Source organism: Stegastes partitus, unplaced genomic scaffold, assembly GCF_000690725.1.
Source record: "Stegastes partitus isolate 25-593 unplaced genomic scaffold, Stegastes_partitus-1.0.2 Scaffold483, whole genome shotgun sequence".
In the NCBI taxonomy this organism is placed as follows: Eukaryota; Metazoa; Chordata; class Actinopteri; family Pomacentridae; genus Stegastes; species Stegastes partitus.
This window is the reverse complement of record NW_007578214.1, coordinates 286,261-307,832: the sequence shown is the minus strand read 5'-3', so window position 1 is coordinate 307,832 and position 21,572 is coordinate 286,261. Positions and strand designations below refer to the sequence as shown.

General features: G+C 46.3%; 1 protein-coding gene across 1 annotated transcript in view; it reads right to left on the bottom strand.

Annotated features, from left to right (window-relative positions):
- Positions 1-21,572, bottom strand: part of akap6 (A kinase (PRKA) anchor protein 6) — a 159,301-nt gene that overhangs the window by 129,519 nt on the left and 8,210 nt on the right. The window contains exons 3-9 of the mRNA XM_008287037.1: positions 11,549-11,658; positions 10,814-10,955; positions 10,007-10,582; positions 8,199-8,552; positions 7,376-7,516; positions 7,159-7,296; positions 6,849-7,082 (exon numbers count right to left, since the gene is read on the bottom strand). Of these exons, the coding sequence (XP_008285259.1) occupies positions 6,849-7,082; positions 7,159-7,296; positions 7,376-7,516; positions 8,199-8,552; positions 10,007-10,582; positions 10,814-10,955; positions 11,549-11,658 (1,695 nt within the window). The remainder of the gene's footprint in view (positions 1-6,848; positions 7,083-7,158; positions 7,297-7,375; positions 7,517-8,198; positions 8,553-10,006; positions 10,583-10,813; positions 10,956-11,548; positions 11,659-21,572) is intronic.

Below are 21,572 nucleotides of genomic sequence, written 5' to 3'. Positions count from 1 at the left end.
CACTCAACAGTAAGTTTCTGTGGTGTTTTCACTCTTAAACGTTTGAATAAAGGTTGCTGCGTGGTGCCGTCTGAAGGTGGCGCTGTCGGCTACATTAGGTGTAATAAACAGAATAGAACAAGACTAAAACAAAACTTGTTCTTCGTCGGCTGCTAAAAACCCTCAAAGAAAAGAAACCACACTGTGTCGTTATTTAGGAATGACCTAATTATTCTCTTCCGTTGTTTCAGCTAATTATAGAATAACCCACTCTCTACACATTAGCCATAAAGAAAACTGGCCAACACCACAAATAGTATTAAATTCTCATTTTGTTTCAGTTTAACAAATCAATTTTCTCACGTTTTTACAGGCACTTTATGGTAACTTTCGTCTAATTTCTGTATTAAAGAGGTTTAATCATAATTAAATATTTCTACAGAAACCTTTACTTGATTTTACGGTACTTGGTTAAAATAATTTATTTTTTTGCCTGTGTACATTTTTATATTAACGTTCAGATTATTAAACATCTTTTTCATAGAGTAAACTTGAAAGTATATTTGCAGAAACTCATCTGAATCAACATATTACAAGATGAAAACCAGACAGTCCTGCAGCGCTGACTGGAAAAACCAGACATGCTAGTGTTGTGCTCATGCTAGCTGTTAGCTGAGAGCTAATAGTTTGCTGGAGGCTAACAGAAGCTACTGGTTCAAATCAAGCTAACAGTCTGTGGATGAACTTCCCAGCACCTGGTGAAGCGAAGACCAGAACCACATTTAAAAAGATGAATTTTCTGCAGACGTTCACAAACATTTCAGGGGGATTGAGGTGAGCAGCTAATTTCCACAGCAGCTAAAGTTATTAGAGCGAATACGTGAACGAGTCACAGCTGAACACTGCTGCCACGAAATTACAGAACTGGAGGGAAGAAAGTTTGATTAGAAATTCATTAAAATGAGTTTTAATAGAAAACATGGAACATGTGCCGCTGATTTCTGTGACTGAACAGAACGCAAGCTGCTGATTTCGTTTAGTTCAGGTTTATGTTAGTAGGAATCTGTGGAGCTGAGAAACAGGAAGAAGGAAAGACAGAAACAGAGAAGGAAAGACGGACATCAATCCATCATCTCTACACCTTAATCCTCACCAGGGTCATGGGGGCAGAGCCAACCCAGCTGACTCAGGGTGAAGGCAGGTTCACCTGGACAGGTAACCAGTCTATCACAGGGCTACACTGAGAGACAGACAACCAAGCACACTCACATTCACACCTACGGACAATTTACAATCACCAATTAACCTCAGCATGTTTCTGGACTGTGGGAGGAAGCCGGAGAACCCGGAGAGAACCCACGCTGCACGGGGAGAACATGGAGACTCCACGCAGAAAGATCCCGGGTGTCCTCACCGGGACGCCAACCGGCGACCTTCTAGCTGTGAGGCCACGGTGCTAACCACCGAGACACCTGCAGCCCGGAAAGACAGTCAGAAAGACTTAAACAGGAAGTGAAACGGGAGTCGACGGTGACAGCAGGTGACAGATGCTGAGATAAAGCGTCTCATCACCAAAATGTTCAAACCTTGGTTCAGGTGTTCATGGGAGCGTTCTGAAGGCTGCTGCTGTTTTTAAACTCAGAACGAACTGACGTCACTAAAACCAGTCCTAGAAATCTCTGATTTCTTTGTTTAATAAACATTCTGAGAACATTCAGCAAAGTTCTAGAAATGTTTAATTAGTTCCTGGAACATTCCCCTTGAAGGCAGGAAAATCTTCTAAAGATGTTCTGAAAATGTTTCCTCCCAAACGTTCTGAAAACATTTCTTGAGTGTTGCACTCCTTTGTTTCATGGAACGCTGTGGAACATCAGCCGAGCTTCTCTCACATGTTTGTGTTCACGCTTTAAAGTTCTGCTTCCTGGAAGCTCAGCTTTCACAATAAAAGTTTTTCCTCTCGGGTTGTTTTGGATTTTTTACCAAAATGTGTTACTGAGCTTCATGGACATGAACAACTTTTCTGAATAACGTAGTGAAAACTCAAGTCACAGCATCTGTTTATTGCAGCTAACACAGACTCTAGCGCCACCTTCTGGTGGCTCCACGTTTATCTGTGGCAGCACAGCTGAAGTTCACCTCACGTTGTGCACATTTTCAGGCAAACGTTGCAGGTTTTAAAAGCCGTAATGTTCAACAGTCATCTGATGCTCTGATCCTATTCTTTTTTGGAGGTTTTCACTTTTCAACTTTAAGAGAAAAGGTCCGTTTCCAGTTCAGCTCCAAGCAATGCTCTGCTTCCAGACGCTTGTTTCCAGCGTGTTGAGTGGATATTTGAGCTTTATCGGTTATTTGTGAAGCAGCAAACAATGAGCTCAGTAAACTGTGTCGGTGTTTATCTGCAGAAACAGAAAGCTGAGGATGATTTGGTCTGTCGGTGTTCGGCCCCCCGCCGGGCCAATCAGACGATGTTGATGCGAGTCGTCTCCTGCAGCTCGCCGATCGGCCGGCGTGCCGCAGAGCCTCCAACACACAGACAGCTCACACTGAGGCCGCCACCGCCGCCGCCGCCGTCACGTGGTGGCAGGACTCGCCGACCGGCTGCTTCTGGAGGCTTCGCTTTAGTTTCAGGTTCACTTCAGGCGCCGCCGCCCTCACGGCGCAATTACAACTTTGGTTTCCTTGTTTGTACGTTTCCTGCGTCTACCTCATAAACTTTCATGAACAACGTTTACGTGACGTGGACTCAAATGCAGAGAAGATTCGCTGCAACATTACAAATGATGAGCAGGCCGAGGTCGAGACAACGGCGTCCAGACGGTCAAAGGGGAGCAAAGAGGCGCTCAGATTAAATATTCATGTCCAGCAGCAGCATGCAGAGAACAGAAAGTACGAGACCGAGAGGTTTAAACCTCAAACATCTGACTTTGTTCCGTTTGTTTTGAGTCAGGTTTATTCAATTCTGCTCTGCAGCTCAGTAGAAAGCGTCTGCTGACATAGAACGGCGTCGCGTGGAGAATCTGTGAAACGTCATTTTACACGTAGATTTATCGTTCAGTGGTTTCAGCTTCGATTCATGTGTCTGTTTATTTTTATCTTTATTCTTATTATTTAAATAAATGGATCCTGTTCATCAGCAGTCTGTGTTAAATGCTGTCAGACGTCCAAAATGAGTCATTAAAGGACAATATGTAAAACCTGCATTCTGCTTAAACAGACACAGAGATCAGGAGATTCATTACCAGATGTCTATAAAGACAATAAGGAGCCATTTAATATTAAAACGATGCTTAAATACATGACAGGATGAAGCGTAACCGACGGCTGATGCTCTGAAGGACAGACAGTCGGCTTAAAGTCAACCTTCAGCAGCTTCATCAGCAGCTTCAGTGCTGCAGGTTGCAGTCAGAACGTTCCACGGGTTATTCTGAGCCGCCTGGTGTCATTAAAAGCTCATTTGTCCGTATTCTGGTGAGATGTGCTGCAGACGTTACAGGGTTTGGGTTAGGAAGGTTATGAAGCTTCACAGCTGCATGTTTCTCGTAAAGAAACCCTTTTTTTTTAACTTATTTTTTTGGCCTTTGTGCCTTTATTGGATAGAGCAGTGAGACAGAGACAGGAAGGTGGGGAGAAGAACAGGACGTATGGGAAAGAGCCATGAGCGGGATCAGAACTCATGACCTCCACATGGGGACTGCAGCCCTGCACATGGGACGCCAGCTCAACCAGGTTACCAACCAGGTGAGCTGCAGCGGCGCCCCCTAGTAAAGAAACTCTGGGATCAGTTTTTCAGGATGACGCTGTGCAGACTCCAGAAAGAGTTCTTTGGACCTCAGTGTCTCAGAGATGACACACGTCAACCTGATGTTAGTGCGTTTATAGCTTTTGGCTTTTTATTGATTTTAGCAGCCATTTTGTTTCAGAAGAAGACTTCCTGTGACTGCGTCGTATGAATCCAGTGGTTCTGTGAAAACGGGGAAATGCAATATTATCTTCAGCTGAACCTCCACATGCTCGAACATCTCCTGATCATCACCTGCAGGCGGGACCAGACTGATCAACGCTGTGCTCTGAGCTCAGCGTCTGGCAGTCAACACATGCTTCATGAGTTTTATTCCAGGTTCAGGTTCGGGTTAGATTCGACTCCTACTGACGGTGAATCGGACCGATCTCAGACAAAACAATGTGTTTTATTGACTCAGTTCTTCTCCAATCGACTCCACCAACACACATGATTTGGTTCTGCTGCTGGACGGACCAGATTCTGGTTTTGCTCCTGGACGGACCAGATCCTGGTTCTGCTGCTGGATGGACCAGATTCTGGTTCTGCTGCTGGATCCGGCTCCGTTCGTCTCCCCAGAAGGACGATTTGTCATTCAGAGAGACTCTCGGCAGAGCGTCGTCCTCCTCACTGAGACTCTTCTGCTGCTCTCTTCACTTCCTCAATTAGGCAGCTCATCCATCGCCATGATTACATGCTGCTAATTAAGCAGCTAATCAGCTAATTAGCAGGAGCAGAGAGGAATGAGGAGAGTGTGTGCAGTTAACACAAGGTGTCATGTGCAAAACAGCACAATCCACTGGGAAGGAGGTTTTCAGAGGTTTAACAAAGTCTATTTATTTCTGTGATTCGTCAGTTAAATATTTTACGAGACAACTGAATAAGAGTCCCGTCAGCTCAGATGTTCTTCTGTAACTCACACATGTTTACTCCAAACTACTCTCCATTTCAGCTTGAACAGAGCTGCCAGTGTCTGAGAGCAGAACAGCAGAGCCGGAGGGGCCGTGAATGATTCAGCTGCATCCTGAACGTGCATTGGATTAAACAGAACCACTGCAGCCGAGGCGTTCAGGGACCATCAGCAGAAAAGGTGCAAAATTCACCACAAACCAACCAATCGTGTGGAGGCTCTCTGTGCTGCAGGCGATGCTGGTCTGACTGCAGGACATGACGTCGGATCTCAGAGGAAGCAAAGGCCTGGTGTTATCTGGTGGTGGATCAGAACTCCTGAACACAAGCAGCTCGATTAAACATCTTCACACAAAGAAGCGAACCCTCAGACGAAGGCAGAGGAGAGGAGGACATTTAGATGAACCCTGATCAGTAAGGAGGAGGGAGCATCTTCTGATGAAACATGCACGGTTGGATTCTTGCTAATATTTAGACTTTTATCTCCTGGTTGAATGTTTTTAAGTTTTTCGTCGTCCTCTAAGTTTAGATGTTGTCTCTGATCAAATAAAGACTTTCAATCTAAAACGCTTCATAATTCACACGTTTTCTTGAAGTGTCTCCATAAAGTTTTCCCTGTTTGCTCTTTTCTCCCAGCAGTCGATCTAAACACAGACGACAAAACTTTCTACATCGGGCTTCTGGTCGGTGGGTCTATTGGACCTCTGCTTGCAGTCTTCACATGAAGCTCACTGATGAGAACATCATTAAGCTTCTCCAGAACCAGAGACGAGTCGGATCATCATTATGTCTGAGTATTAATCAGCTCATCTGATCTGAACAGAAGCAGCTTGATGAGGTTCTGACCAGTTCAGGTCATTGAACCGACCTCAGCCTGATCCTACAGAACCGGAGCTGTCTGGGCCGACCAACACCAGAGACTCTGGACTTTCCTGATCCCTGAAAGGAACCGGGACGAGTCCAAGGCATTTAGAACGTGAACATTAAAGGTGAGGGATGAAATAAAGCTGAATGAAATAAAACAATAAAACAGGAAGGCGGCGGCGCGTCTTTACGGCGCTAATTAACGGAGCGAGCGGATCCCCAGAGCTATTGACATTTCACCATATTCAATATGACAGATATGACTGATTAGTTCACCGGCAGCCTCATCAATAATCTGCCTGCCAATCAAGCGTGACCTTTAGAAGTGAGGTGATAAATTAACGGAACGATCCAATAGCAGCCCTCCGATCCATCAACATGCCGCCGGCGGTGGTGGCGGCGGCGGCGGCGGCAAGGAAATTCTGCTGCGACTGGACGTCACTCGACAGAATCAAAGTGCAGGATTCCTGTTTTATCAGATATAATAAAGTATTCTGTGTGTAAGCTGGTGTCCAGGATCCGCGGCTCGTGCTCGGCTGGACTCACAGAAAGATGAAGAGAACCGAGGAGATGCAGCCGAGCTTCAACCCAACTTAGCGGCAGCATCCCAACCGCTAGCTGGGGCTTTACCGAGCAGGGTTAGCTGCATTTTGAAGACTCACATTTAAAAAAACAAACAAACAGAAACAGCAAAATCTGAATAAACTTCACTTTAAGCTTGAACTTTTTTTAACTTTGCCAGAAAGTTGTTCTGCTCTTTGAGGGATTTGTGACTTTTCTAAAGACGGTCGATCAGCCTCATGAAGGCTTTTCTCCAGTTTGTTGGTTGAGATTTCTTTATACAGCTGCCAAGCAACTGAGGTTTAACCTAAAGACTGCGTCACAACATCGAAGCCAAAAACCTGTTTGTCAAACATCAAAAACACCAGGATCACAGTGAATAGAAGGACTCTGCATCGCAGCCAGCCACAAACAAGGAAACCAGCTGCAGAGACTAAAGCCGGCTCCTGTTTCAGGCCATAAACGGGTTTGAACATGGAGACCGACTCACTGCTGGAGCCTCGACTGGAACATCTCACCTCCATGTTCACGTCTCAGCCTTTGACCTTTGAGCTGCTCGTTCTCAGTTCGAACTAACAGCGACCAGAGCTTTGACTGAAGACAAGAGCTTCATGCTGGACTAGCCCTAACCCCAAGATCTCAAAGGTTTCCTTCAGAAGAAATTAAGAGAACTTCCAGGTTTTGTTGAAGGGACAAACACGAAGGGCTGCAGTAACTCAGAGCCAGAACCCACATCCAGACTGCAGTGTTCATTTACCTCGATCTTCCTCCAGACGTCGGGGTCTTTGTCCCGGCTCTGAATGTCGTCCAGCAGCCGCTGCACCAGAGAGCAACATCCTCGTCCGTCCACAGGGGGCGCCATCCGACCATCCTCCTCCTCAGACTGCAGCTCGCTCAGCCGGCCCGACTCGATGCTTCCATCCAGCGACGGCGCCACGTCGGAGGAGGAGGTCGGACTGAACCGGCTCAGCAGGTTTCTTCTGTATGGAAGCTAGACGAGAGAAGAAGCTTCAGTCACGGGTTCAACAGAACCAGAACTCTGAAGGATGAAACAGGCTGAACCTCACCAACGCCGGCGGAGGAGAAGGAACGTCGTCTGAACTCTCCCCCACGCTGCTCATGGTGTCCACGCTGTCCGCCGGGTCCCAGTTCAGCTCGGTCAGATCCCAGTCATCCACGTCCTGTAGGGTCGAGTCTCCGGGTCTCTGCAGGTCCAACATCAGCTGGTTCAGGTCAGAGTTTACACAGAACCATCATGAAACAGGTACAGAAACAAGAACCAACCGGAGGGATGGACTGAGTCAGACTCTCCAGCTTCATCGCCAACATCTCGGTTTTACGGAGCTGAGCAGGAAGAGCCAAGAACTCCTCCGACCCGTACCAGTGCTGCCGGTCTGGGCTGGTTCTGGAGGAAACCTGGGCACCCTGTGGAGGACCGAGGTGACATGTCATCAGAACTACTGATTTAAACTGGACAATACTGACAACAGCAGCGGGTCACGCTAGCGCTGCTACCGGACTGAGTATTCAGAGCAGTTACTGCAGTAAAAGTACACACAGCAGAGTAAAAGTACACACAGCAGAGTAAAAGTACTGCATTACTCCTTCAGTAAACACACCAAGCAGCAGAATGTAGTTTCATGTGTCAGTTTGGTTCCTCTGACTGATATCAGATCTGATTATTCATGTGAGTGGCTGTTGGAGCTACTGCTCGTTTCTTGCTCGGAGCCGGTTCTGGTACTGGTCGTGTTTTATGTGCTGTTGTTATGAAGAGATTTGAAATAGTTTGAAAAGGTTTGAGATAGTCTCTGGAAATAAGGATTATTATCATCATGACTGTTCTCCAGTGAGACGTATCTGAATAACCAGGGCTCGTTAGGAGACCATGACGCTCACAGACGTTTAGTTGTTTTATTTAAATGCCTCCAGTAGGGGGCGTTTGTTAGAGATCTATACGCTGCCTGAAGCTGTGTCTGTTGTGACCCTGAAGTTTCAGCGTTCACTCAGTGTCAGACCAGCAAGTATGAATACGCGCTGCATGAATGCGATGTGATGCAGCAGAGTACACAAACAGCTCACACTCCAAACAGAACGAGTCACGCTTCACCTTCTGGACCTGGCGCTTCACGATCCAGATGGCCGTCTTGCTGGGCGGCGGTCGGGGGTCCGAGTCCTCTCCGGACGCCTCCAGGTCTGAGGGGAGCTGCTCCCCGACAGGGGAGGGCGGCGAGGAGTCCGACTCCCCCTCACTGGGAGAGTGTGTCTCCTTCCTCCTCCTCTCCATTTGCTTTGGCCTTTCCTCCTCAGACTGCAGGTCCTGGAGAGGCGGGGGGGCGCCGGCGGTCGGTCTGGCCCCAGACGAGCTCCTCCGGCTGGGCTGCAGCCTCTGCACGCTCCCCTCTGGGCGTCCTCCGTGTCTGGAGCTCACACGGTGTCTCCTGAGGTTACGCCCGTTCATGACCTGTGTAGCGATGGAAGTCTGGTTAAAGGAGACGAAGCTGCTCTGGCTGGTTGGACAGAAGCAGTGGAGGAGACAAGAGCAACACGAGAGGAAGACGTGGAATCAGCAGCAGGGTCCGGTCTGATGGACTCAGCTCTACCCCAGACCACTGAACTACAACCACATACAGCTGGGGAGTCTCAGGAGCAGGAAGGACAGAAGACTTCTGGGTCATTCACAGCTAAGTCTGAATCAAGTTACTCCCTGACCTCCTCAGAACCAGTCGGGTTTTAATCTACAGTCACTTCAGCATGTGGAGGTTTGATCTGTTTTCTAATAAATAACTACAAAAAAATCCACTGAATCTCAAGTTTTGAATTGTGCAAGTGTCAAAATCTGCTAAAACACAGAGTGGATCCTGCCTATAGATGGTTCTGGTAGGTTCTGGAGGTAAAACGGTCCTTCCATCATCTAGAACTGGTTCTGACCAACCACCGTCACACACGCTGCTAGGAGCCTGGAAAGTTTACCCAGAATGCACTTTGTAAACTTTCCTCTGGTGACTGATCAGAACCAGAACCACATCCAGGGTACCAATGATTGTTTCTATGACTCTATGTCATAGACATTAAACTGGTACCACTATGAGACATCCCATAATACTGATGCTACCAGCTGCTGGCAGAGGACATGAACAGAACCAGGTCCAGTGTTCAGACTGAGACACCTGGATGGATGTAGAACTGATCTGGTGTCAGGTTCTACCAGAACCCAGATGTGTTCTTCCTCCTAAATGTCATGTGTCTATCTGCTGTACTGATGAAGTTCTAACCCTAACCCTTGACGCTTGATAGTCCGATTTCATTACAAATGTTTTTGTTCAGCTGCTGAAGAAGCTGCAAACCCAGTTTCAGATGTACTGACGTGCTGCTGGTCCGGTTTCCTCTGCAGGTAAACCAGCAGCAGCAGCTTCTTAATGGCACTGAAGCCATAAAGCAGCTCAGCAGCAGCTGCAGCTGGACGAGACCTGCAGCGCTGCAGCTATTAATCTGTTTAACGGTTTCCTCAGTGTTCCTCAGAACACAAACTCCTGGATAATTAACACTGCTTTCACTTTATGCTACGGGCCTCACTCAGAATTATTTCAAATAACTTTCCTCAATGCTTTTTCTTTCATTTCTTTGTTCATCTTCATCAGACGTTGTGGAGGTCGGGCTGGATGTGTCCTGTGCTCCACAAACACTCTGTCAAACTAAAATGCTGCAACAAATGGTTCAAACCTTGATGTCAGGGTCCTGCTTCAGGCATCAGATCAGTTCTGTTCTTGGTAAAAGTTCAGTAGATTGAATCCATCAGGAGTTTATAACGATGAGTGTTTCTGCTGCAGCTGGAAAGTTTCTCCCAGTTTCATATTTAAACGTGTTCAGTGCTTTATCTGAAAACAAACACACCAGTAAAAATTAAAGAGGACAAACCTGCAGACTCTCGTAGGACTGAGAGACATTTTCTGGATAAACTGAGTCCAGTTCCAGCCAGAACTTGGAGCGGTCCGGCGGATCCATGAGGGAGGGAGTGCTGCGGCTCAGCTCAGCCTGGAACTGGAGCCCCGACAGCAGACTAACGTCCCCCAGACCTCCACTGGAGTCCAACAGCAGGGCGGCTCTCTTTGGAAGGGACGGCTGTGTTGGCGAGGCCTCGGTGCTGAGGTTCCCGGGCTGCAGGGGGCGCTTCGCGCTGTCACTGGGGCTGCTGCATTGCATTGTGGGTAACACAGAACGGTTCTGGTTTGTAGAGTCAGCGGCTGTGGAGAGGTCAGGTAAGCTGTTGTGGCGGTTGGATCCTTTGCTCTCCTCAACTCCGGGGTCCTGGTTCAGGTCCTGGTTCGGGTCCTGTGTTCTGGGTTCGGTTCCCAGGACGTCGGGCTCGTCGCTGGGACTGTAGTCACTGAGCTCGAAGGCAGTGATTCCACAGTCCAGAGAGAAGTAGTCCTGACTGCAGCGAATAGTCAGCTGACCGCAGTCATCGACCTCCGTCAGAGCGTCCAGCCGGGTCTGGAGAGGAAGAAACCAGAACTTTAATGGCCTCATATTATCACTGACATTCAGTCAGGTTTATGTTTTACCTTGTACTATCTACTGTCGTCATGCTGACACCACGAGGTGGAGTCTGGAGGGGATTCCTTCACTTATTGTGAAGTTCTTACTAGTTCTTGTCGGTGAAGCTTTTTGTCGCTGCAGAACAATTAATGTCAGCGGATACGAGCCAGCTGGACTGTGTCCTACCTGGTGCTGGTCCTGGCTGAAGGCCTGCAGGATGTCGGTCTGCCGGGTGAAGTTTCCGTTGGAGTCCTGCAGGCCCTGAAGCAGACGCTCCTTCAGAACCAGAACCGAGACTCTGAGCTGATGCCAAAGTATCTGCACGGTCCTGAAGCACAGGAGACACAGCAGCAGCTGATTAATGTGAACTTCTGAACCCAAGAACACACAAGCAGGTTTCAAATACATGTTTGCTTGGGAAAAAATAAAATAAAATCAGGAGAAGGACACCATTCAGCAGCCAGAAACTGTAAAAACACAAAGAATCATCAGATTTTCATGTGTGATGTGAAACCTATTAGGAAAAACACCCAAATGTGAGCTGAAGGTGGTGATGCTGCAATAAAAACAGCTTCATTCTACACGTCCTGTAAAGTTTAAACTGAAAAATAAAGTGTTTGCACGAGACTGATTCTCTACACCGACTGAAAACCCAATCGACTGGATCAATGAATAGATGCAGCATGGATCAGAACCAGAGAACAGAGGAGCCAGTTGTTGGAGATACATTCAGCTGATGGTGGAACATCTTTCCACAGCTGATAAGCAGAGAGGAAAAGTCTGGAACATGGAGATAGTTCAGCATCTGCAGGATCAGGAGGCTTTAAACCTTTACGCGTTATAACTAGTTGGACAGAAGAAGGTTTTTACGGTTTAGTTCAGAGCTGGACTGTAATGAGAGAATGACCTGACGAAGCTCACCTTATGTCTACGATGATGTTCACAGAGTAGGACAGAAGCTTCAGAGAAAACTCTGTCTCCAGCAGAGCATGAATCTGCTCCACGTGGTCCGAGATGTCCTCACAGATGTCCTACAGTCACATAGACCAGAGACAAGACACAAAACATCACAAACTGACAAATATCAGACAACGAGTCAACAAACACACACATAAGTGCTGCTGTGTCCCAGCAACAGCCGTGTGCATGAATGTAAAAGAAGGAACTGTGCAGCAGCTGGAAAAGCAGAAGCAGTTTGACGTCACATTTCCACTTTTGACAGTGAGTCAGTTTCATGTGGGACCATTTCCAGGTTTGTATGTAAAAACATGGAGCGATCCGTCTGTCAGGGATCAGCACGCCTCTTTAATCCACCTTCTAGCGTGTGATATTGCTGAACTAAATCCAGACGCTGTAAAACGCTCAGACAGACGGACTCCAGGCAGAAATAAGAGCAGCTGCTCCAAGAACCACAGAGACTCTTTAAACTGAGGTTCACTGACATGATGAACATGCAGATCACAGTCTGATGCAGTTTAATGCAGACGGTCGCCATAAAATCTGCCTCTGAAAAGCTCCGAAGGTCCAGTTTCTGCTGAATCTGTTTGTGGTCATCGGTGCTGTGCAGGATTGTTCGACATTTAAGCTACAGGAGAACAGACACAGAACGGTACAGACGGTGTAAAACTCTGTTACAGGTACAAGCCATGCATTCAGGTGTTTACCTCAGTAAAAGTACAAGAGGTATTTACATCAGCACGTGAGTAAAGTACCAGAAGTTAAAATATTAACTATGCAGGATGACAGATGTCAGAGTGACGTCACTGGACTCTACCTACTGATGACCCGAACACCAGTGTGTCCGTCTACAAGAACCACGTCCAGATTTCAGCTCTGGACTCACTTTAAAATAAACTGATTTTACAAAATGTCCCGTTTTGGCCACAACTCTTTAAACCAGTACAACGACCTTGAAGGTACAAAAGCATATTTGCTTCTACCTGTGATCATTCACTGAACCCCAAACGACGGACCTCAAACCTGCAACACATCAGGTAACTGTACATTAAATATGACCACATTATGTATTAAACAACATTTATAATCATGTTTTCACTGAAACGTGTTTTAAGTGTTCTGTGCAGGAATTCTTTGACAATACAAAGAAATAATGTGAAGTTGGTATAAAGCAGCTTCATGTTCATAAACACTGAGCAGAACTGGAACGCATCGATTCATTTGGATGATTCAGGTTGTGTTGGCGCTTCAGAAAGTAGCACAAGCTAATATTAGCCGCCCTTTAAACAGGTGACCCGACTGTGAACCTGTCGCTGAGTCACTGCAGCCTCCTGATCCGGCTGGATGTAGGTCAGAGCTGCTGCCAGCTGGACTGGCTGTGACCAACATAACTCTGGATCCGCTGTATGGAGCTGCAGCAGCACGAGGCTGAAGGGCTTCGTGTCACCTGACCTGCAGCGTTACAGCGGTACAGGTGTGAATGTGTCTGACTGCGTTCTGGATCCAGGTAAACTAAAATGTGACAGATTGAGTTTGTTGGGCCAGATTTCAGTCTTTTCACATCCTCATGAGTCCAGCAGTAGTCTGCAGACCAGGACGCTGTGTTTAGGCTTCGCTTGGTCCGACCGACTTCAGACGGACGGACATGTGACCCTGCAGGTCTGCTAACTTAATACTGTGAAATGATTGGAGGAGGCCAAACCTGTTCCTGTGACATACTGGCTGGAGTCTGGCCTCAAGTTCGTTGGTCAGCTGCAGACCAACTTATTTCACTCTTTAGCAATTTAAGACCACATGGGATCAGCAGAGTTCCTGAATCAGAGTGAAGCCTGGAACAGGAGTGACTGAGGAGCAGGAGTCTGTGGACTGAGACAGCATCACTGAGATCAGTGAATGCCATCGCCTGGCTGTTGATGGATTACGCTGCATTGCTTCAGACAAAATGCTCAAAATGAGCATCTGCTGCCACGGATGTGTTCTACCTCTAAGACACCTGGAAGAAACAAAGGGTCAGGCTGAAGTTCAACACTGAGCAGCAGAAAAATGTCTTCATCAGTTTGCTCATAAGGAACAGTTGAGTTTTTTAAAGACAGTCTAAAGTGTTTGATCAAAGAAGCTGTGCTGTGTGTCCAGCAGGCTGCTCTCCGGCTGGTCGGTCCTGGTCCGGCTGCTCTTCTGCTCAGCAAATAAGACTGAACAGGGCACATGTTAACACATCCCGAAACAAAGAAAGCTAAAGGGACGACAGCAAACCCAGCTGCAGATCAACACAGCACATTACTAGAGAGGCCTTCACGACTGAATGCTATCTCAGGTTTCAGTTCCTCCAACTGGGCTCGTCTCTGAAGACGCTGCTGAGCGTTTGTCCCTTCAGTCTGGACATCTGGAGAAATCTGAGGCAGTTTTGGACAATTTTTGAATATTTTTTGTCATTTCAGGCACATTTCAAATGATTCTGGACCATTCTGAGCATTTTCTCACAAGCTGTGTTGCATTGTGGACACATTTCGTAATACTGGATATGCTTTTGTGATTTTGGATGAGCGATGCCGAGTTCAGAAGTCCTCCATCAGGATATGTACGTTTCACACATTTGTCTTTTGCAACAGCAGAACCGAACTATCAGAAACACACAGACAGAAATCAGAACCAAGAGTTTACACTGAACCAACACAAACTGCACACAAACCCTGAGTGAAGCTGAACACACACACAGCGTGAACGCACTCATTCTTAAATCTACAAACACACAGATTCCCTGGATGCAGAAAATGTGTTGAACTCGTATTTAACACACTCAGAGTTTCGTCATCAAAGCGCTGTCATGTCTCTAAAACAGAGAAAATGTCACCGACGTCTTTCACAGCTTCAATAATTCACACACAGCTTTCAAATGCTAATTCAGACACACAGTGAACTGATCCTTCTGACTGCATTAGCGGCAGCTCAGCTTCGTTTGTTAGAAGATCTGCAGACGACAGCAGATAATGAGATCACATCTGAACATCAGCGGCTTTCGCTGTCCTGCGGAACATTTAGCGTCTGTAAATTTAACATCTACAGATAATAATTATGAGGGACAATGTTGGAAATAAGTCAAAAAATTATTGGTATTTTATATTATTTTACACATTTGCTGGGGTGTTTCCTAACTCCGAAAACTAACACTGTTTTTTTTTTTCTTTAGACACGTTTCAAAGCTTCTCTGCATATTTCTGCAAACGTCCGTCTGTCACTTCATGATTTCAGGCTTTATATCGTGAGATAATATTCTACATTTAGACACCGATGATCGCTGCTAATCTGGGTATCAGTGAGTTTTATATGCAGTAAGAAGATTTTATCGGCCACCACTACTTCAGAACAGCCACGTTGTCACCAAAACACTGAACATGGAGTTTGTAAAAGAGCTCAATGCACACGACAAACATGAGCAAAAGTTCACTTCAAGAATTAAAAGGGAAAAAACCACACGTGTGTAAAGAGACTAAAGACGTCGTGGAAAGAAGTGAAATATAATTACTCAAAGTCCAAGAACCTCAGATTTGTATTTGAGGAGAGTACATGACTGGGTACATCATCAGAACCAGGCGACGGTCACCAGTCCAAGATGAAAGTTCAAGATTCAGTTTAATCATCTGTGTTCAGCACAAGATCACATGACTGCAGAAATCACAATGAGAACAGATTATATGGAATAAATACCTGAGATCAGCCCTGTGACGCTGAAGCTGCTTCAGACTTTACTGATACGGNACTGGACGTTCACTGGAAGTTTACTGGACGTTTACTGGAAGTTCATTGGCAGTCAAACGAACCGAGCTGTCAAACTGATCAAACAACAGCGAAGACACACAAAAGGTCTAGTTGGAGCTGAGCAACCACGAAGAAGCAGAAATCTACTAGCGAGAGACACAACCAAACACAACGACAAGTCAACACAAAGTGAACACAACAGATGACATTTCAAAGGAATTGGAGATAAAACCAACACTTTTTCAAAATGGCTGCAAAGACTCACGAAACAAATACAAAGAGAAAAGATAAATGCAAAACAACCACAAAACACACAAACAGACCAGAAAGAAGTTAAAACTAACTGAATAAGATGCAAAAAAAAAAAAAAGGACCGACCGATGCAACACCAACGCAAACAGACACAAAACACACAATCATTCAAAACTACTCAGACTGGGCTCAGACAGAACCAGGCGACTCCAGACTGACTGACGGCAACAAGTCGTCTGTGTTTCTGCTGTCAGTTCAGACTGATGGACAGGAAGTGGAGTTTAAACTTTCTAACCAGCAGTTTGTGTTTCAGCTCAACAACCAACATCTGAATCATTTAGAAACAGCAGCTCTGGGTTCTATTCCTCAACAGTTCTGGTTCTGGACCGGCAGCTGATTTATTCTCATGAATCCTCTGGATGTCCAGCTGCTCTGTTCTCAGCGTCTCAGAACAGAATCCATGAAAAGATGCTAAATCACTACAAGAAAGGCAGAATCACCACAGACTCCCATTAGCTGGAGCTAAACGGCCAGCAGGAGGCGCTGCTCTCCTTCTCTGCTCCTATTTATGGTCACATGTCTGAGGAATTGAAATGGACTTCCTGCACATTCTGGGAATCTCTTCTGTTTTAACTCAACGCAGTCAAACTAAGCAGAATTCAACACGAATTGCATCAAAGCTTTAAAGTTCTGAACACAAAGTTTTTCTGTTCGAGGTCAAACTGCAGAAGCTTAACGCTGCTAAAATGCTTTTCTTGATTTCTTTGAATTTAAAATCCTTCTCTAAGGTTCTTCCAAGGGTTTTTTTTCACCACAAACGTCCTGGTTTGTTAAAGATTTTTCTGGTTTGTTGCTACAAACAGTCTGACTCTTACCTTCCTCATGTGATGCCACCGTTTAAAGGAATTAACTCTCCTTCTTACCTTCTCACAGGCTTTTCTCAGATCAGGATTTTTAATTCCAAATTGACAAATCTGAATCCCTTCCGTCCAAAAGTTAGAGTTTCTCAGATGTGGACGGGACCCAAAGGGTTGGTAGTGAGACTCTTTCTGCCATGTGCTGCTGATCCACAAACCAACAGAGTGTTTGTGCTGCTGACCTGCTTCTTCAGAGGAGGGACGAGGCCACAACAGCTGGAGGTTATTTTAGAAACGCCACACAGCTCACACCCCGACACAGACACGCACCATCAACACTCTTCCAACTGCTCTACATTCATCTGATGGCACTTTCACTTCCTGTCCTGTCAGAATAAACCTTAGAGTCTCTGTCACAATAAAGTCCTGACAGACAGATCTGTTTCTCTTCTGAGGTTTTGGGTTTCTGGCACTGCTGTGATGGACGGGGTTGGTGTATTATACTGTGGGATTTAAATGTCACATGTAAACGTATCAGTAGATTTATTTTGAAAAGTGGGGAAAGTGTCAGAATAAGTTTTAAAGTTCTTGTTGGTCCAGAGGTGACCTCAGGGTTCATGTGCCTGCTGCCTCCTGAATGAAACCACTTTAATAAACACAACAGTCACGTCGATCAGGTTCAGATGAACATTATGTTAAACTAACTGCCCTGAGTTACATCAAACATGCTTTTAATTATTGGCAGAATAAAACATTTCAAGTTTATTACTCGTAAATATCTAACGAGTATTTCCACATTATTTAAAAGGAATTTTAATTACCATAAATCTAAATACAACTTCTTTAAAAAATGTCGAGTGAAGCTGTTCCAGTGCTCAGTGGGACTTCAGATCCTGAACTCAAGGTGAAGAAATGAGCTTTAAATCATCTAATGCAGAAATCTGAGTTTAAATTATGCACAAAATCAAGTTGCTGCAACGTTATTCTGTCAGCGTTTGAAACTCAAAAGGTTTGTTGAAATGCGTAAATAGGAATTTTAATCTTGCAGCCATCTTGTTAATGAAATGAAATGTCCTTTGAATGAGTTTTTAGATTTGTATACTTGCAGGGATCCTGGATGAGATCCTGGATGAGATCCTGCGCTTCTTCACAACATGTTCACTGCTTCAGCCTGTTGGCTGCTAACAGCAGCTGCTAGCAGCTTAATGAGGACCAAGAGGTGGAAGGTCCCTCTCTAAGGGTAATAAAGTCAGGCCAGCGCTCAGTGATTCACACTGTGGAGGTGGAGGACATTTCTTTGGTTCCTTCTGTCCTGATTGGAGACACACGGTGACACGTCTACAGCTCATCAGTGGAGAGAAAAGGTCTGTGGAGGCTGGAACATGCAGGAGTTGAAGAGCCTCCATGAGTGTCCAGTGCTGGTACCGCTAGTTCTGTCAGCGGACTAGTACCGCTGACCCTGCTGACAGAAGACGTGTCTGAGTTCTGTCTCCTCCTTCATGTTCTGGTTCCTCAGAGCTGCAGGACTTTATGTTGAAACATGAACCTCAGTGAAGGACCAGCAGAAAATAAACCCATCAGCCTGTAAATGTGAAGGATGTGAGTGTTTAAACTCTCCTCAGCTGGCTGTGTTTGGATCCTGGTCGGCTGAGGTCATATTTAGGTTTTCAAGGTCGACTGAACTCAGCGAACCAGCGACGCTTCTTCTCTTCAACATGAATATCTGAGAGCAGGTCCAGGATTCCTGTCGTAGCGCCGATGTGACGTAAGGACACAGAAATATCCGACAGCTGGGAGGCAGCAGCCGGACGCTTTCTGTCTGTAATCCAGAACCAAGGACACACGGATCCGTTTACTGCAGCAGACCTGGTCCTGGTGCCAACGAGGACTAGAGGAGAATAAACACTGCTGCTCTTCACAGCAAACAGGGTCAAACTTCTGGACTTGTTCTGCACAAAGACAGACGGAAAAATCCTTTCCAACACCGCAGAGATTAAGAAAAGAAAAGTTGTGGTAAATGGAGGAACACCATCAGTGGACTCTGCCCACAGGTCCGATTCATGTGGTTTTTGTCATTTTAAACAAGTCCTGAGTAAATCTGAACAGGTCTCCAGTCGCTTCAGGACTCAGTAAAGTTGTAGTTTTGCTTTTTTTTAAAAATAATTTCAGACCCATTTCAAGCTATTCTGCTCCATTCTTGTTCTCATTTTGAACCGTTTATTAAAGCATTTTGGAGGAAATTTCTCATTTTTCACAGAAAATCTTTTTCATTTTACACAATCTTTGGTATTGTGGACAGTTTGGGTGATTTTTAAGTTTTGAGTCACTTTAGGACAAATTTTGGATCACTTGGAATGACCTAAACTAAACTAAAGTTCAGTGTTTACAACCTGGATTCTGATCCGTTACTGCTGAAGGTGAAGAAATGAGGAAAACCAGATGAAAGTGGATGTCTGACAGAGACAGACGCAGCCAGTCTGGGCAACAGAAGCTGTTCCTTCCAGCAGGAGACATGAACACTGATGAAGACCCTGAACAAGGTCAGCACGATGAAGATTTAATCAGACTAAATTATTCCCAGAGCCTGGAGGAGCCTCGGACAGATGCCTCCATCAGAGAGGAGGAGCCAGCAGGGGGCAGCAGCGCTCACGTCTGCTGTTCAGTGGGAAGGACCAGCCTCTGACGACTCACAGCTGCTCTCCAACAGGAAGCCATCACAGGCTCCGCCCCCCACAACAGTGCTGCCCCTAATTGGATGATTCTGGTCCTGATTTCAAACCAACACCTTTCACTTGCATGAGGAACCGTTTTTACCAGATTGTGAGCTAATAATGAATAACCCTACTCTGCTGTGGGTCAACAGGGACTTACAAAAGGTTCAGAACCAGCTCAGACAGCCACTGGGAGCCTAAATCAGCTCAGACAGCCAGTGGGAGCCTGACGATGACATGCACAGCACAAGGGTTGCAGAAGCACTGGGAGCTGTCTATGTGTGTGTGTGTGTGTGTGTGTGTGTGTGTGTGTCCGTGTGTCCATGCAGCTGCTCCACACCGCCTGCAGCCTCACCTCCTGCTAAGAATGTCGGAAAGGCTGTTACAAAAACAAACGCACACTAACACACACACAGACCCAGTAGCAGGGTTGTGTAGCGGGGTTGTGTAGCATGGTTGTATAGCAGTGTTTTGTAGCGTGGTTGTGTAGCAGGGTTGTGTAGCGTGGTTGTGTAGCAGGGTTGTGTAGCAGTGTTGTGTAGCGGGGTTGTGTAGCGTGGTTGTGTAGCAGTGTTATGTAGCGTGGTTGTGTAGCAGGGTTATGTAGCGTGGTTGTGTAGCGTGGTCTTGTAGCGTGGTTGTCTACCGTGGTTGTCTACCGTGGTTGTGTAGCGTGGTTGTGTAGTGGGGTTGTGTAGCAGGGTTGTGTACCGTGGTTGTGTAGCAGGGTTGTGTAGCAGGGTTGTGTAGCGTGGTTTTGTAGCGTGGTTGTGTAGCGGGGTTGTGTAGCGTGGTTGTGAAGCGGGGTTGTGTAGCGTTGCTGTGAAGCGGGGTTGTGTAGCGGGGTTGTGTAGCAGGGTTGTGTAGCGGGGTTGTGTAGCGGGGTTGTGTAGCGTGGTTGTGAAGCGGGGTTGTGTAGCATTGCTGTGAAGCGGGGTTGTGTAGCGGGGTTGTGTAGCGTGGTTGTGTAGTGTGCTTGTGTAGCGTGGTTGTGTAGCAGGGTTGTGTAGTGTGATTGTGTAGCGTGGTTGTGTAGTGTGTTTGTGTAGCGTGGTTGTGTAGCGGGGTTGTGTAGTGTGATTGTGTAGCGTGGTTGTGTAGCGGGGTTGTGTAGTGTGATTGTGTAGCGTGGTTGTGTTGCGGGGTTGTGTAGCGTCCTGCTGGTGAAGGTCAGCTCACAGCAGCCTGCAGGCAAACGCATCATAAAGTGACAGCAGTGAAGCTAAAAGGAGAAAAGAAAGAAAGACGATGAGGTCGGAGACGCATCACCGCAGGCGTGAATACATTAAACATGGCCGCCTCCTCGCCCTGCAGCACGACAAACACTGAATCTGAGGCAGGTAGAGTCGGACTGGAGGAGCTACAGAACCAGAACAGAACCAGAATCAGAGTGAATCCAGTCACAGTTTACTGAAATACTGCAGTTGTGAGGCTCTTATCGGAGGGTTAATGTCATCCTGAACTCAGGATACAGCTAGCCTCGCTTAGCATTAGGCTGGAGCCAACAAGAACCAGCTGACCCGTTCTGTGCACATGGACCAACTGCAGCCTGCAGACTCTCTGGTTCAACTAATCCCAGGTTCAGGAGGATTTATTGTCTGATTATAAGAGGCTGAAGGTTTCTTCAGTTCATAGAATAAATGAATGAGTCTGAGGTCACATAGCTGCTCCATGCTGAGCATGATGGGAGCTCATGGAGGACGCTCACCACAGTGACAGCTTTCAGCTACTTATACTTGAGAATTTATATTTCATGCTAACAAAAGAAGAGACACACAAACTAACACAATGAGACACAGAAGCAGCACAAACAGACGCTGAACGCCTCCAGTGTTGTCCAGAGTTGTGTTTCTGTTGTAATACAGACAGTGAACCACTAGAGGGCGCCGTCAGCCAGAGAATGAAGCTGCTCAGCTTCCATCAGTTCAGTCCTCACTGCTTTCCTCTGCAGGGAAACGTTTGACTTTTCAGTTTAGTTACTTTTCATGTGTTTAAAAAGCTGCTGATGCAGGTTTCTGACTGAACGCAGCTTTTAAAGTTCAGAATGAAGATAAATCATTTTTATATACAATTAGAATCTGGGTGAAGAACTGGTTCTAAAATACGCTCCAGCTGTTGTTATTTGTTCTCTGTACTCGTCCTTCTTCCTGCTCACACTTCCTGCTGCTTCTTTCGTCTGTCTGCAGATGAGCTGAACAGAAGCAGATCTTTACTGACCTCTAGTGGCTGCACTCGCTGCTGCACCGACACCAAAACATGCTCAGGGTTCACCTCACATGACGTTTAAAAGTAGAATTCAGATCTAAAAGCATCAGCAGCTGATTGCAACACAAACAGAACCACAGAACCAGGCTAAGACCCAACACGTCACATGACTACACACACACACACACACACACACACACACACACA